This window comes from Anticarsia gemmatalis, chromosome 15 (assembly GCF_050436995.1).
Source record: "Anticarsia gemmatalis isolate Benzon Research Colony breed Stoneville strain chromosome 15, ilAntGemm2 primary, whole genome shotgun sequence".
Lineage (NCBI taxonomy): Eukaryota > Metazoa > Arthropoda > Insecta > Lepidoptera > Erebidae > Anticarsia > Anticarsia gemmatalis.
In genome coordinates this window covers 802,052-819,788 of record NC_134759.1, presented here as the reverse complement: position 1 = coordinate 819,788, position 17,737 = coordinate 802,052, and the positions used below count along the sequence as shown (strand labels likewise).

Here is a 17,737-nt window from a genome sequence, read left to right as displayed (position 1 = left end):
TTGTATCTTCTCACAGGCCGTACATGTGTCTACAATGAGTAATTAGAGTGAAAAGATGCTCGCTGCCGAGTAAACATATGGATGGTAGCTGTTTTGTGTAATATTGACGGAAAATTACTAAGCTCGTTAAAATATTTGTGTATGATTTGAATAATTGATAAGGCTTTCCAGGGGAAGGGAATCTTTCTTCTTTTTATTATCATTACTAGACTTGCGTAACTTGGCGAGGAGTGAGAGAGTGGGTCAAAAATGTTCCCGTTTTTGTTACATTTTTTTACTGACACTCTGCCTCTATTGCCTTCCTCGATAAATGGGCTATCTAACACTGAAAGAATTTTTCAAATCGGACCAGTAGCTCCTGAGATTAGCGCGTTCAAACAAACAAACTCTTCAGCTTTATAATATTAGTATAGGTATATTTTAAATAGTTACTTGGTCTCTGCAAACCTTTTTGGGAATAAGACGTGATATTATGTATGCATCTAAAATAAAAAAACACACATATTTAACACCTAATAATTACTGTCTGTAAAGGGAAAGTGTTATTACATTAATTATAAAGCACTTTAAACAACGTTGGAATCTTCAAGTACGGCAAGATTATGTACATAATTTGGTATTTTGAATGTAATTAGTTAAAATATGTTGATATATTTATTATATTCTAATGTCAAGAACTCAAGATCAAGAGGAAAGATATCGGAAGTTATTACATAATAAACACAAGGAATCTATCCTTGTGTTTATTGATATAAAATGATATTTTTTGATGCAGTTGTTAAATGCACTTACCTCGTTAAAAGCATTATTTTTTTGCTCAATATAGGGTACAGGTCGATGACCCAATATTGACTTAAGAGTCAAAATAGTAAGGAGCGTAGTGTCTTTTCCCAAAAAACAAGGTTTTAAATTTTAGTATGACGTTTCCCACAAGAATTGCACGAAAAGCTCGCAAGAAATACTAGAATCAGACTGACGTGCAATACAAAATATAATATGTACTTGCCCCTCACTTACTGTTTACTTGCATTAAATTACTAACCCCCGTTTTCTGAGGTACATTTAGCGGCGGTTTATCTATTCAATAGCGTTTTTTTGTATGAGTTTTAACGCTATTGAATAGATAAACCACCGCTAAATGTACTCAGAAACTGGGGGTAAGTTGTTGATCTGTAATAAGTACGATCACTGCTCCTTTTGCTTGTCTGTTACAAGAGGACAGCATCATAATAAAACTGCACTGCCTTCACCAACTAGATGTTAGCAAACAGGAAGTTTAGGATTTCAATGAAATTACATTATATCAGATGAATACTTTTAACTTTGACCTTGTTATGCAAAGCTATGAGGACTGACCTACCGGTTTGACGCGGCCTTCTCTGACCGCACATTTTGTATACCAATATATTAATTTGTTTGTTTACCTTTGACAAATGTTAATGTAATTATATGACTGATTAATTAATGTGTCGATAGGCATTTTGGTCTTGAGGAATTAAGTTCATGGTTCAGTGTTATTGAAATGTGTTAAATTATTCAAAGTTAGGCTTGCTTTTTGTAAGGTAAAGCTTGCACCAAAGAAATATAGCCTTATTTTTATCTTACACACCTCGCATTGTGATAATAATGCGTATCACGTATCTCAGTTGACAACTAGTACGTCAAATTGATGGTCACTATTTAGTACACTGCTGCTTTGACGTAACGTGTTAATCAATATTATCTAAGGGAAAAATCAATGTGCAGCATAGTAGGTTTCAATTAATTGTCAAATGAGATACGTTATAACCTCCCTGTAGTAAGAGTAAAAAGATCTGGGTGATAACAACAACACTATTTCTCTTGTCAAAGTCTTTAATAGATTACATGGATCACTGCTTATAAAAGCCGTTTGTGTATCTTAGATCATGATCTCGATCTTGTTAGTTTGTTATTCATACAAGTTGTATTAAATTTGAGATTGGTCTTTAATAACGTATGTCTCTTTGTCCTGTAGGTGTTCAACAATGCCGTGCGTTACGACGCACATACGGGTATTTGAGCCCAAAAGCTGGCCAAAACTATTTTTTGATTCAAATGAGTTCTAAAGTTAATAATAACAACAAATTTAGTTTTCTATCATTTATTTTGCATCAAGAAAACATAATTATACATCGTCATCGCTAATTATATCTACATCACTATCTGAATCAGTACAACTTTTAGTCGGTTCGGCAGAGAGTAATAAATCTAATGTTTCTTTATGAAATGGCTTTGATTTTTTTTTGGATTCCGTTCTTAGACCTGTTATAAGAGGATCTGACGTTAGTAATAGTCTGTTTATAACGTCAAGATTACAAGATTCCCGAGAAAATTTTCTTGAATAATTTAGCCTGTAATCCCTAAAATGTTTATTACGGGCTTCTGCGGCCTCTTCAGATAGTTGGCCGATTGGTAGTAGTGCTGATGAAATAACCTGTGCTCCATGTCTTAAAATTTTATGGATAGTCGGCGACATTGGATGCCATTCATATAATTGAACATATAGTTCTTCAGTCTCTCTAGCATAGTTTTCAAATGCCTCAACATTAATTTTATGCCCACTGGACAAGGCTTCTAAAATGATTTTAAATCTAAACATAAGATTAACATCTATACCGGTTATCGAGGCAGACAGTTGGTGATCAGCAAAAAATCTTCTGCTCGTATTTCCATCATTGGAATTACCGAAATTTGCTTTAGGTACATCTACAATGAGTCCCATCTCATTTCTGAATTTGTTTTGTATTTCCTTTTTTTTTTGTTGGACTATATCTTTATCTGCCTGCTGCCTTAATTGCCACTTCTTGATTGGTAACTTATACGACAAATGTAATAGGTTTTCAAAAAACCTTATTCGAGCATGCAATATAGAAAGGCCAAATTGCAAAGATTCTGCTCTGACTTCCCTTCTTTTAGTTAAATTATTAAATTCTTTAGAAGTGGCACCACATATGTAACACTTCATGGTTGATGTTGTATGTGTCGCTGCGTTGCATACCTTGCCGTCGACCATGGTAAAAAGCATAGTATGACTTATTTTTGCACCTTGGGTCTCCGTACACTCCAGAGCATTTATTTTACTATTCATATACTGAATCTCTTGGTTCGTGATATCAGCAGATTCTTGCAAGAATCGAATTCGTATAGGTCTACAGTACCGTGGTGATGAGGGTGTTGGATTTTGCCACAAAACATTTTTATTTTTACCATAAACTAACTGTAATGGTACCATAGAACTTTGAAATATGTTAGCATCTGAGTCCATTTCATTTTCAAACTTTTGTTTATATCGCACTTGCTGCGAACCATCACATCCCCATTTACAGATCAACTCCATCTGTTGTCGATCTTCGTCTTTGATTGCAGCCATCACCTCCTTTAAATGCATAATTAATCTTGAAGCAGTATGATTCAGTAAGTCTTGTAAGTTAATTTCCGCACACGTTGCTGTTACTCTGTAAGATTCTTTAATAGGGTAACACTCGTTTTTTGCTTTCTGAAGAATCGAATAACACGGATAAAATTTCTTGTTGCTTGATCTAACAATCTCATACTGTGATCTTGTGAGGCCAGCTTCTACATACATAGACAGGGCGTCTAATGTGGACAACTGATGACAAGTTACTTGCTTAAATTTTTTTATAGCTGACCGGTATTTCTGACCTCTACTTGGGCTTTTAATTAAATCTTTTACGACATTGGACGCATCGATATTTCCTGAAGCACGTAGTTTCATATGAGTAGCATAGCTTAGCTTTTCAACCTCTTGTAACCGAAGCTCTTCTGTTTTTCGACGTTTCGATCTTTCACTTGATTCTGCGAACGTTTTTTTGGGACGACCCGTACTTGTTTCTGTAATGAAATATTTCAATTTATTGTTCGAATCATAAAATTATTTGCTATTTACTTTTACTAGCAGAGTGCAGCAGTGTTACTGACTTTATGACTTCATACAACAATAACAGACCAGCCGTTATCCGCACTCTTTTGTTCAGTAGCAGGTAGTTAATGAACAAAAGAGTATGGATGGCTGTTGGTAGAAACGATATGGGTAACTAACGGTAAATACCGCCAGACACTCTGCGCATAGCTAATACAAATAGAACTTTTCTTAAGTTTAATTTGTATTAAATTTAAGTAAAGTTTCTACTGGCACTTACCAGTGATTGGTAATTGTAATGATGTACTTCCATTGAGCCAATCCTTGTTATTACTTTCAAATACAACTTCCTTTTTATGTGCTGCTTGCCATCTAGTTTTGAATTGATGCTTTATCAAAGATATTTTTTGTTTCCAGGATTTCCGATCTTCACTTTTACAAAACTTATTGATTACAGTTTCTACCATTAAATCCAACTTTTTGTCAAAATTTGGTGCCTGTGATTCCTTTATGATCATATAAATATCCTTTCGAGACAAGAATTTGACACCAGATGTTCCTAAAAGCAAAAGAAAATAATGATATTTTATTTGATTTTTTTATTAATTTCTTTTCCCACAAAAAATTCGATAAATAGCACATCCGCGGTATTCCACGGCTATTTTTGGATCGATCGTTTTATATAACGTACTGGCTACAATTTAATATCCAATTCATAGCATAGAAAAGTTTAGAAAGTAGTTAAAACTCTAAACATTACATTGAAATTCTCTATAAAAAAGAAAAAAAAAAAATATTTTGTAATTTATTGAAACTACTCAATTATAAATTAAATTCATATAAAAAATATTCAAAATGCAAGTACGTACCTGGCTCTGATAGATCCATCACAATTTTTTATGCACACGGGCTTAAAATACGAAACAACAAGTATTACAAGAACACTATTAAAATAGAATATCAACAAATAACACGTACACTTCGCACTAATGGTAAATGCCGACTAACGCTAGCGCATGACGCGCGATTATATTAAAACAAAATGGCTGCCATTAAATGCTGTAACTATTTGGCTTTTTAGAGTAATACTTTTTTTTTGTGTCATCGAACATTTCACAAAAATGATTTTTGGCCAGCTTTTGGACTCAAATACCCGTCCGTGCGACGGTCGAGTCCTCGCCAGCTGAGCACATGCGCGGTGCTGTGCAAGAGTCCCACAGAACAGCCGCCGGGACCACCTCATCATCCACCACCGCCCAAAGACACTGTTAGCACTGGTGAGTGCATTGCCCAAATTCTTTTCTGATGCTACTAGCATAGAATAGCATGCTTGGTGAAATTTTGCTTTCCTTTGAAGTTATGCTAGAAACTTGAGCAACATATATTTCATCGAAATCCAGGGTCGAAATTGTTGGTACCATGAGAATGCCCTGTGAAAATGTGTAATTTACCTCAATAATGACGATTTCTTTAATATAAAAATGATTGCACTGTTGGTTGGTCCACCAATTAGCTAGCTGGATTCTAGACCTCTATTAGGTATCCTAAAAACGTATTTCGCAAAGAAAACATGCTACAGTCATCTATATACCCTTGTTTTACGCTAACTGATTTCGCACAAACAAATTCTCTTTAAAAAATGTATTCTACCAGGCACAACATCAGGTGGCAAGAAAGGCTCCGGCAGCGGTGTCCTCACGTGCCCCAAGTGCGGGGACCCGTGCACCCACGTGGAGACGTTCGTCAGCAGCACCAGATTCGTCAAGTGCGACAAGTGCCACCACTTCTTCGTGGTCCTCAGCGAGGTCGACACTAAGAAGAGCATCAAGGATAATGCGGACAATAAGTCTGGATTTTACAGGTCAGTTACTATATGAACTGTTGAAGATTTTAATGTTCAATTTCTGGAACGTCTAGGCTTATATAGCTATGCAATTCTTTAGAAGAAGTCCTTTCTTGTTAATTAATTATCTGAATGGAGCGTCTCCGTACTTCAGAGGGCACGTAAAAAGACGGACCCCGTTGGGAGCAAATAGGAAAACAGCCATTCAGCCATTTTTAAGACGTACTTAACTGGCGTAAAAAATGTACTTAAAAGTATGACTCATCTTTGAAGACGAATTTGATAGCATCATGTTTTGTTTTCCTATTTTGGGTGATAGTTGACACGAATACACAAATTAATTCAAATTATGTTTAGATATTCAAGCACAGTGGCTTACCTGTTACTGGGCAACTTGATGTTTACCTACGTACAATTACCTACAAAAATCACGCTATATAGACGACGAATTGATCTAAACTTAAAAAAAATGGCTATAAGAAATGGCTGGAAATAAAAAAAAATGTGAAAAGGTAATAGGCGAGCATTTCCTTGAAATTCCTTGTAAGCAACATATTTTTCTTTATCATCATCCAAAGCTTTTCTGTATCCACTGCACTGCCTCTTCCCGTTTCCACGATTTATTTCTATTCTTTGCAATTCTTATCCAGGTCTTCACGACAAACTTTACTACGCCGTTGACCCGTACAGGACAGATTTTCCGACCCTCGTCTATCTAGATCACCAATCCCTCAAATATTCAATAATGGGACAATACGTGAGCAAAAACAAAACAAACCTTTCAAGTACCCACAAAAGCAGCCTGCAGTTTGGAGCCGCGCCAAAGGCAAGACCTTGTACGATAGAAGAATATACTTATCTCCATTAGAGGGAATACCCCATTGTTATGCTATGATAAATCTAGCTCTCACCTTCACTGTGTTCGGGCCATTAGAAGTACGCGTTGCATGAATATCAAATACTAGCTCTTGCCCGCGGGTCCGTCCGCGTGTGCAGTTATATGATTTATGTTAAGTCATGAACAAAGCTACGGGCAAAAGCTTGTTCTTTTACCTGTTATATGTGTTATTCTGGTATGTAAACACAGTTGCCGAGTTTAATCAAATCCAGTTCAGTAGTTTTTGAATAATTTGCAAAGTCATTTTAAAAGGATTTTTGATGTAATTATTTTACCATTTCTTGTGAGGTATTCCGTACCCAAAAGTGCAGCAAAGCATTTTTTGATATAAAGTATTAAGTATGATGTATTTTGTAAACGAATGTTTCAACTCATGCTCGTCTTCAAGTAAAAGCTTCGATCCAGTTACACAATAGGTCTTGGTAAATATTCGATATGTTACCCACAAGAACTTCCCCTTCGAGTCTGTTTGTAAAACCTCTTGTATCAGTTACCAATCACTTATTTCGATGTTTGTCAAGTGTTTGCAAATATAAGTTACATGTTTAATATGGTTGGTTTCTTGGTGCGTTTTCTTATTTGCATTACATCATTATATTTGTGTAAAGAAGCTCACAGCTTTTTAAATAAAAGTCACAAAGCCAGTTCTCTCACGTGATTTTTGATCAGGTTTTATTTTTATTAGTCATCATTTCAACATTGCAAACAACTTCCAATAATAATCAGCTTAAAGTCAAAAACATCTGATAAGGAGAATGACAAAAATAATGCACGTTATGATAAAATAATATTTTTAAAATCTTTCCGACGAACTCCTGCCCGCGCCTGGTAAGGCTTTCTGGGGTAGAAATATTATACATACGTAAAATCAAGCTTCTTTTCTATAGCAGCAGACAAAGACCAAAGAACGTTATTACAATCCCTAGAAACTCCCCTTGCTTTATTCACATCCCTATATCTTCCCATTAACACATTAGGTAGGTCTTTACTACATACATGTAAATTCAGGATATTAACTGCCTGTGTACCAAATTTCATAAAAATCCATTCGGTATTTTTCGCATGAAAGAGTAACATACATACACATCACTTTCGCATTTATAATGTTACTTCCAATAGGTTTGAACCCACTTAACATATTATATACAAACTACAGTACTGCACGTATTAATTGGGTACCATTTAAGCGACTTGACAGGTCCATTAAACATAATCACCGTGTCCAAGTTGATCTTCATCGTGACTTCTCGTTCATTCACTTGTCACACGGTACATTATGAATCACGATGTTTTATTTTCCTTAAAGGACTTTGTTTGTGACCTGGTCAAAAGAATAGAGGTAAATACCTTTAGTGCGATTGCAAATTGCATTGTATAGAGTCATCGTATAAGTATCATGACGTTCCAGTAGTCTGCTTTTCAAGGTTTGATGCTTATTCTTGAGTGCCATTATAAGTTACTCTATAGACAAAAGTATAATTCGTGATAGACGTTTCACACAATTCCTGAATTAAAAATGTTTCAGTGTTGTGTCGTTGTGCACACAATTTAATATTTTGCACGACGGATACAACAAATCAATTCTACTTTCGTACAATTTTATTTGATCGCTCTTTGTTTATCAGACATAATACCCATATTATAGGCATCATGATCCGATTTGGACCTGATTTTTTGAGAACGTGAGCTAAATAGTCAATCGTGTTTTGATTTCTAAGCAACTAAATACATACAAATACACATTAATCGTGATCAGTTCAGAATCAACATCGTGATTGTCCTTAACAAGCCATATTTCGGACTCTACTTGGTGAATTCTTAATCGAGTGTGGCGAAAGGAGTGATGTGCATATTTGTAACCATTGTTGTGGCTTCATATTTACCGGGTGAAATCAATTATCTGATGTTGGTGTGATTGAACGTTTATGTTCAGTAATGTTTAAATGCACACGAAATTAATGTACGTCAATCTTTATAAAGGTATCTTCCCAGGAGATATTCTGAGTGCATGTCAAATCGTCCTACAATTTTGTTGTTGAAAATTTTCATTTCTTCTTTGTAAATTTTCTTATGATCTATAAGTGTAGACTTATATAAAATATGATTTTTGGGAAAGTTAATGAGTATCAAGTAATCTAGTATCAGTTCACTTTAAATTTAACCATTTCTGAGTTTCCTATCTGAAATAAATAAATTTATTTATTTATTTCAGATTTCCCTATAGACAATCTTGACTATTACGTATTGAAAAAGCATTGTCATCATCATATCCATAAAATAAACAACCAATTACTCATCTAAAAACCGGTAAACATTTCGCGTTCTATATCAATTAAAACAACCAAACAGTTTTTCTATTCACGCAACATTGATATTGCGAAAAACACCGGGATTTCCCACGTCGAAGGTTTTGACAAACAAATGACAGATAAATATTTGAACTTTACCCGATACGTGCACAAACATTCATGTTTCTATGCAAATGTCCTACGATAAACATTTACTAGGTGAATTTTATATTAGTGATTCGTTTAGTAAATAAACTCTATGTGTATTCGTTGTTTTGGCTTCGCGATTGCTTTCTTAGTCACTGATTTGTTCACCCTTTCATCCCCGGTAATTATGGGCGTAATATCTTAAAGGATATTTATTTAAAAACAGTATTTTATATTGTTATAGTTATTGTTATTGTTATAGTTATCAGGTTTTCTATCATTTCTTCATCACGACTGCCTATTTATTCTTTAGTAATTTTCTATCAGTTTTAAGCACACATATTTTGATTTGTTAGTTACATAAATAAGTTACTCATTCCAGAATGAAAGGGTAAGGTCTTAGCTTACCGTTTTGCCCGATTATGAATTCAGGGGAAGGATTTTATCGTTTAAAAACAATGATCTCTTAACGCTTTAACTTTCAAAATATGGGAAGCTAAAAAATGCTTTATATAAAACATCGACAATTTTAAACTAGATTTCGTCAGCTACTGTCGACGAACACTTTACTCTAATCACAGTGTTTACAAAACCACAAAATGCGGACATTAACACTTATAAAAAAAATTGTACATGAATTATTTAAACAGCAATTTACACGGTGACGCGGCAACCAATATAATGTAGCCTTACGTTTAACATGAAAATAATAGGTTCATTGTACCAAAGTTCGGCGACTGTCCGATTTGCGAAGCGTGTGAAAATTATTCAGTTTTATGCAAAATTATGGAGGATTTTCATATTTATATCGAAGTAGCGACCCGCTTCAGCTTCGCATGGTTTAAAAACTAACCTTATTTAATTATATACTTAAAGCTGCCTCGCTAATTGCTCTATTTATTGATGAAAACCGCATGTCAAGTGCAAATCCGTTTAGTACCTACAGTTTTAGTTTATCGCGAACTGTGAAACAAACAAACGCAGCGGGGAGCCTTTTTATGATATTTAGTGATAATATTATTTGCTTCGGTCGGTTCGATCTTTTGTTGTTCCTTACCTTGAGATAAAAGCCTTCTGTCCTATTGTAACTCGTTCGCATACCGAAACTAATACTTATTGTTAGTAAAATGTTATGTTTTCGTAGCCCAATCTGTGATTTATATTCATTGCACAGCGACATTGAACCTCATTGAATCAAAAAGCAATTGAGACAGTAATTTCGGAAATCTCGAGCCAACGACCCGATGACATTGTAATATGTCTGTATTATTACAATATTTAATATTGTATATTTACAATTGTGTGTTATATAGGCAGAGTGTTAGGCATACGGTTGTCCAAACGATATAAACATCTGATGTGAAATGCTCCCGACATGTTGGTACCATTCAACCTCAATAAGGACTCACCGTTTCAAAGATATGAAACTTAAACGTTTTAAAATTGGCTTTTCACTAAATTATATAGGTACATGTTGTATGTGCATGACAAATATTTGAACAAACATTGTCCCTCGGCGGCAATGTTTGCAACCAATAAAATGCATCGATGTTTTTCTTTTGCACATGATGTTTTCTTGTTGAAATAAGTACCTGCGCAGCAACTCTTGAACAAAAAGTTTCATCATGTCATATTTCAGACACTTATACTCCTTATTTTCTAAAATAAATACTATGTATATAAAAAAAATGCTTATAGTCGGTTTATCTATTTAGCAGTTTAAGCGCGATGGACACACTTCTGCGCTTAAAATATAACGTTTTACCTTACTTTACTTTCTTAACAGGATTTTATGCATTTCTATATTTGTCAGTATGTAGTTCATTTTATACATAACTTGTATTATACCTATTCCAGTAATGTTATTATTTCGCATAACAATACCTAACCCATTACAATATAAATAAAGTCCAAAGAAATATAAAAACATGAATCATTATTACTTACTCAGTTGCGTAATTGCGTAACAAGAAAACATATTCATTGCTGGTTGGTTAATAAATATTTGTCATACTTTGTTTATTTTCAGTACATAATTAAATTTTAAAGTTAAACACCTTTGGTATTATTTTTTATATTCAAAATTATATCTGCTTAGTCATTCATCACATACGAAAGTAGGAATAAAATTAAATCAAACCCACGATTTAAACTAAATTTATATATGTACTTTAATCATACATTCATTATGTTTATAGAATATGTCTTTTAGCTTTAGACAGAGTTAGGTGAAAAGAGGAAAGGGAGGCCTTTGCCTTGCAGTGGGACAATATGGGCTGATAATAAATAATGAAAAATGTATGTTAGGTTATATCATCTAAACATGGTTTCAGACCATAAGGATAATTCAAGACACGGGTGAAACAAGATTCATGCACAAAAATGATTAATACAGCGTCTGAAATAGTAGTTTTTAAAAATAATTATTTTGTTTACTTTAGAATATAACATAGTTTTTGACCTAATTCCCCTATCTACCTTTATCGTAACAGCTAATCTTTACCAATAAAGTAATAACGACTTAAAGGAAAGTAGTCCAGCAACATGTGTAATAAGACACGTTTTTGTCACTTTCATTCTCTTTGTTTTGAAAAAGGATGTGAAATGTTAAACTTATACTAATGGCGGGTCCACATTAGTGGCGTCTACGCAGATGCAGTCGAATTGCAGCGAATTCGCATTGAGAATTAATAACACTTTTTAACGAATTCGTTTATTATTTTCCTTATGAAACAACAACAACTCTTTGGTCTCTATCTGACCCTATGAGAACAAGGAGTGATTTTAGGTACATAGGTATGTATAGTAGTACAACATACTTATTATATTAAATACTTTGCTTTATTTGTTTCATTTAGAACTATCATAGCGGCTTTGACATTGTATTAGCGAAATATCTGCCGATGTCGAAATGCTAGCTTACACCCGAAACGCTGATTTGGATTGAAAATAAGCCGAATTAAATAATATAGGTAATTTTCTTAAAAATCGTCTGATGATGTGCTAGTTTAGAATAGAAAAGTAAGATCGAGTTTTTGTTTAATTCTCAAACATAGGATCGGATTCGAATTTGGCTGTCGGAATAAGCCAGCAGATATGTATGCTCGCGAGTACCAACAACGTTCACGTTTTGTGCACTAATGTGGAGCTGCCATAATGTCGTAAGGACTCACTTTCACGGATGCTCGTAAAATGCTACTTTAATTTCGTAAGGGAGACGGTAAAAACGATTTCTTGGTTCAAGATTTCTCGATTTTATTCGTCACTAGCTGACCCGCGCAACTTCGCTTGCGTCACATAAGAAAAAATGAAAAAAATGTTCCCCGTTTTTGTAACATTTTTCATTACTACTCCGCTCCTAATGGCCGTAGCGTGATGTTATATAGCCTATAGCCTTCCTCGATAAATGGGCTAACTAACACTGAAAGAATTTTTCAAATCGGACCAGTAGTTCCTGAGATTAGCGCGTTCAAACAAACAAACAAACAAACAAACTCTTCAACTTTATATATTAGTATAGATACAATGTACCGAGTAGTTGTTTTGTAATCGATATGTTTATGAACGGAAGCTGATCGATCGAATAAATGATAACTTACTTAGTGAATGTAATTAATAGGCATAATATAAGAGTCGACTCGACTTATACTCGAAAAAGGTTCCCCCAAAAAATTACTTATCCCAACAAATATACGAAATTGTGACATCACAAATTTGTATTTCTATACTTCAAAATGTTTCTTACATTTCGTAAAGAGTAACTAAATTGACTGATAGTCGACTACCTTTTTAAATTTTCTTAGTAAATACTAGCTGATTTTCGGCGTATAAATGTATTGAGTACACGGTCGAAGTTTTCAACTGAAAAGCTTGCAACGTATTGCCTGTTTTTCACACATTTTTTGTGCCTAATTAGCAGTCTATGTTCAGTTGACGCACTTGATTTTTTCACAAATATTCAGTTTGGCGATAATGAATTTGATTAGCACTAAACCCGTATTCGTTGGATTTATTCGTTTGCAAACCACTGAATCTTGTAGGAGTTAATCAACCCAGAACACGATTCGGCTTGTAATGTTCGTGGATTTGGTAGGTCCTATATTTATAGATTGTAATTGGTATTTTCAATCCATTGCTGGGCATAGAAATCCCACAATGAAAGACTATTAAGGCCTTTAGATCTAGATAATATCATAAGTGTCAATATTTGATCTAAATGAATAAATGATTTGATTTTGATTTAGCCCGCCCGCCGCGCCTAAGAGTGGAAGATTTCGCATATGCTTGAATAGGTATCTCCAATCATATTATAGCGAAATTAACTGAATTCGTTACATAAATGTTTAGCCACAAAAGTACTTATCTAGTACTAGATGACCCGCGCAACTTCGCTTGCGTCACATAAGAGAGAATGGGTCAAAATTTTCCCCGTTTCCGAAACATTTTTTACTGGTACTCTGCTCCTATTGGTAGTAGCGTGATGATATAGCCTATAACCTTCCTCGATAAATGGGCTATCTAACACTGAAAGAATTTTTCAAATTGGACCCGTAGTTCCTGAGATTAGCGCGTTTAAACAAACAAACAAACAAACAAACAAACAATCAAACAAACAAACTCTTCAGCTTTATAATATTAGTATAGATAATATTAGTATAGATTTGTAAATTTCTCATCAGAAAATTACTTATAAAAACCTTCTCAAAGGTTATAAAAGGAAACCAGGCGTCCTCAGTATTGTTTAGTTATTACGTCATTTATACATTGTTGATAGCTGATATCGTGACTTTAAACAATGTTTACTTTGTAGCTAAGGAGAAGAAAAACAGCGTTATCTTTGTTTTCTTTTCTATGCAACTAATCGATTTACTGTTCTAGTAATAATCGTCGTAGCCTCTGAATAGTTATACAGTGTTTTGTCACTTTTAATCGATTTTGAAACTGAATGTGAGTGAAAAAGACAAATAATTGTGTAACTAATCAGAGTTTGGATGACGTTTATTCTTAGGTTAGTTAGTGTCAAGGATGTTAAGGTCCGTAGAATAGCCTCAAACTGTTCTTCGCCTCAAACTTCTTTCTAATTATCTGTATCTGTCCTCTCATAATATTATTATTTAGTCTTTTTTCTATAAGAATATGATCTTTAACATGGTTTCTTTTTAACAGGAACGTTAAATTTGGAACCATCATAATGTCGATTTTCTGACTTCACGAATTTAGTAAAGTTTATTGACATGTTATTTAGTCTAAACGAAGCAATTATAATATAAACAAAGAACCTAATTAAAATCATTATACATGCATATTCAATTTGGTCAACCTTCACGTGTTTTTTACTCACACAAAATACAGGTCATATTTTAGTACAATTGCAAAATTGCATTTTTTAAAACAATCTGCATAAAGGTTTGAATTAAAATATAGCGCGTAAGAATTTTAATTAGTTTGCAAATTTATTACACGTTAACTTGTAATAAATCTACTTTACGTGTTAATTTATTTATGATTGATAAATACGATTCGGAAAAAGATATTTATTATTATGTAGTACTATTTTAAATGCATACTCCTATTTGACATAATTAACCGTATTACTCAATGTACCGTGGCGTACATACAGGATTGGCAATTTGTTTTACCGATTTGCTTTAGGGGCTTTAAAATCTGCCTTCTCTGTTGAAAAATTACGTATTTTTTGTTTTGTAAACACAAAGCATTGCTGTAGATAAGAATCTTGTCCATTTTCAATAAATCTTATATTATATTGCCTACTAAAGTTTTGGCTACAATCCAAGTAGTTAAAGGCTACTCGAGGATCATCACTTTTTCATAAAATCTTATATTAATATGTGAAATACGTCTACAAATAAAAGGAACTGCGAACTGCTGCATTATTTAAGTGGTCGCTTCTCCCTTTGCCTATAGTACTAACTAAGTCATATCGTGTACTGAGGAAACCTTTGTCTGACTTCCAGGCAATTTTATGATGACAGTTTTGATTAATAATAATGTTATGTGTACTATATTTCTCTATGATGTATTCTGAGTTTCTTTTAACCTCGATAAAAGCGCGGATTAGTATCCATATATTTAGACAAGAAGCTTTAAAATCCAGGGACAATAGACCCGCCAGTTAAAGATACTATGATGATTTTACATGCTCCTTCAAGCACGGAGGTATAATTTAAAAATCCAGGCAATAACAATTTCTTGTCAAAAACTTTCTTAAAATTATTTGCTCAGATTCAAGATTCGAAAAAGCGTAGCAGTCTCTCCCAACCGTAGCGATGCTGAAATAATATGTCATTAAAAACTTTTGTATTTGTTTGACAGAAAACCTCCGCCACCTCCCAAGAAGATCTTCGAATACCTGAACAAGCACGTGGTGGGTCAGGAGTACGCCAAGAAGGTGCTATCCGTGGCTGTGTACAACCATTACAAAAGGATCTACAACAACGTCACTAGCGGGGCTCCGGCGGATGCCCACCATCCCTTACATCACACACATAGAGGTGAGGAGAATACACTGGAATTTGAAAAGCATTTTCATTTTGTTTAAGTAGAATTTTGGAATGCTTCTTTTAGTCTGGGTGTTACTGCATACGACAGCTGACTGTTGACTGTCGGGTAAAATTCACACGTTGAGTAAAGTGCTGTTGGAAAAATTTGGCATTTGTAAAAACTTGATGATCGGGTGAATATGAATACACTAAAAGCTTCTCTTAAAAATATTCTGTCGATTAGTGATAGCTGTATGAAAATCTGATCAGTAGAATTAGAATTTTAGCAGTCCTTTAGAAAGGCCGCCAATAAGTTCTTTCGCATTTTTCGTGTGGCGCCAAAAAGTGACATGGACTACAATAGTCGATGAAAAAACGGGTACGTTGGATCCCTTTAGTTACGCTTTCAAATAGAATAGATGTGAAAAAGTTTCTGGCGCCTCAAACACTTTTTTCACTTACAAAATCTAGATTGCAATCCACAAATTAGTGTCTATTGTAAAACCGTACACAATCAATTATGTTGCATCAATTTCACACTTTAACAAGTTTGTTGCAAATTGTAAATAGTTCTAATCGAATGGTTTTTCGCGATTATACGATATTTAATACTGATCAAATAGTGTTGTTTGGATTGCAACATTTCGAAGGGGATTTTTTTTAACTGTCATACATGCTTGTTATTTTTCATTGTGTCTTAATAATAAATTGGATTACTAGCGACTGTTATGCAAAGATCTTTCGTATTGTATTTGGTATAAAGCTTCATTGTAGAAATCAGATACTGTTGGCTAAGATTACATAGTATTTTAATCTCGGTTTCAAATAGACTTTCGATCAAATCGTAGCTGTTAACTTATTTCAGGGCTGTAATACAGTCATGTCTGTTGTTAGTTCTAAAATGTTTTGTTCCTCGCTTCTCTATGTGTCGAAGTAGTCAAAGAGACTTGGAGGTGTGACAATTAAAAAAAATATATCCATATTCTTCTGGCTTGCGAGCTACTCTCGAATTTCAAGTAAGAACTACACAACCTGCCCAATGTCAAGAATAGTTAATTCAAGGCTACTAATCAATCTCTAACGGAAAATATAAGTTAAAAATAGCAATTCTAAGTAAAAGTCTTCCCAAAATAAACCAAGCAACTTTCACACCTAATAAAAGCCTACTTCAAATCAGGACGTGGTAAATTGCCTACAGGCGTAGTAATATCAACAATAGACCTCAGGTCAGCTGGCCACTGGAGCGTGGTGGTCCATCGATTGGTTACACTTTCAAACTCTTTGACGTTTCAGTTAAAAGCACCTGTTTGAAACTAGGCTGAATACCATTTTCACTTTCGGTGTTAGCAGAAAAGTTGTAATTCTATTAATCTTTTGATTAGCTGATTGAAATTAGTGTTTGTAATTTAGGGCAGACTGCAAGCAAAATATAGTCTATGGAGATGCACATATTGTACACACATAACATGACGTATTTTATGCCCAAAGAGTAGGGTAGGGGTGTTTGAAATACACTGTCGTTTCGCCATTTACAGTTTTAGTTCCATGAAACAGGGTGGGGGGGGGGGAGCCTATTGCAACATACCGGGCACGAAATTCTAGGTTACAATTGACAATATTCAAATTAGAAAACACGAATATCACAATGCCGGTCCCGGGAATCGAACCCAACATTTCACGTTCAGCAGTCGTATACACTACAGTGCTACAGAGACAGTCTAACTATTATAAGAACCTTTAGCATATCCATCCAAGATGAAGACTAAACAGCCATGGTTGTCATTCCAGATCTCCTGCACTTAAGTCACGCGACCGGCGGCGGTGGCGCCGAGGTACTGGAACGTCAACACCACGAACTGAGGCTGGATAAGAGCAACGTTCTGCTGTTGGGGCCTACTGGCTGTGGTGAGTAGCTTATACTTTAAAATAGTAGGTACGTGGTATAAGAGACACTGAACAACTTGAACACCAATTCTTGTAGTATAATAATAATAATAATGTCCCTGCCGATCCAGCTACGGCAGACAGTTTCATTGAAACTGGCCAACGATGCAGGACTTTGTTTATAGTGTCCAAGTGTGTGCACAATACACAGGTGCACTCTCTATTCCTTTGCCCGGTGTAACCCGGTGGGACGGATAAGCGACACACAATCATAGT

General features: G+C 34.6%; 2 protein-coding genes across 6 annotated transcripts in view; one reads left to right on the top strand and one right to left on the bottom strand.

Moving 5' to 3' along the window:
- Positions 1-17,737, top strand: part of ClpX (Caseinolytic protease chaperone subunit) — a 58,208-nt gene that overhangs the window by 23,720 nt on the left and 16,751 nt on the right. For 2 of the 5 annotated variants that reach the window (XM_076123520.1, XM_076123523.1), the window contains exons 2-6: positions 1,997-2,033; positions 4,983-5,178; positions 5,555-5,762; positions 15,411-15,589; positions 17,366-17,482. In XM_076123520.1, coding sequence (XP_075979635.1) covers positions 2,007-2,033; positions 4,983-5,178; positions 5,555-5,762; positions 15,411-15,589; positions 17,366-17,482 — 727 coding nt within the window. In that variant the 5' untranslated portion in view covers positions 1,997-2,006. The remainder of the gene's footprint in view (positions 1-1,996; positions 2,034-4,982; positions 5,179-5,554; positions 5,763-15,410; positions 15,590-17,365; positions 17,483-17,737) is intronic. The other 3 variants (XM_076123522.1, XM_076123521.1, XM_076123524.1) reach the window with 3 other exon arrangements.
- Positions 2,044-4,974, bottom strand: LOC142978911 (uncharacterized). Its single transcript, XM_076123518.1, has 3 exons — positions 4,771-4,974; positions 4,182-4,460; positions 2,044-3,873 (listed from the first exon to the last, which is right to left on the bottom strand). The coding sequence occupies exons 1-3, from the start codon at positions 4,787-4,789 to the stop codon at positions 2,147-2,149; spliced, it is 2,025 nt and encodes a 674-aa protein (XP_075979633.1). The 5' UTR covers positions 4,790-4,974; the 3' UTR covers positions 2,044-2,146.

Bases quoted from the DNA above. Each gene is read 5' to 3' on its own strand.
- LOC142978911 (XM_076123518.1), bottom strand. The intron at 3,874-4,181 runs GTAAGTGCCAGT...ATTTCATTACAG, and splicing joins ATTACAATTACCAATCACTG to AAACAAGTACGGGTCGTCCC.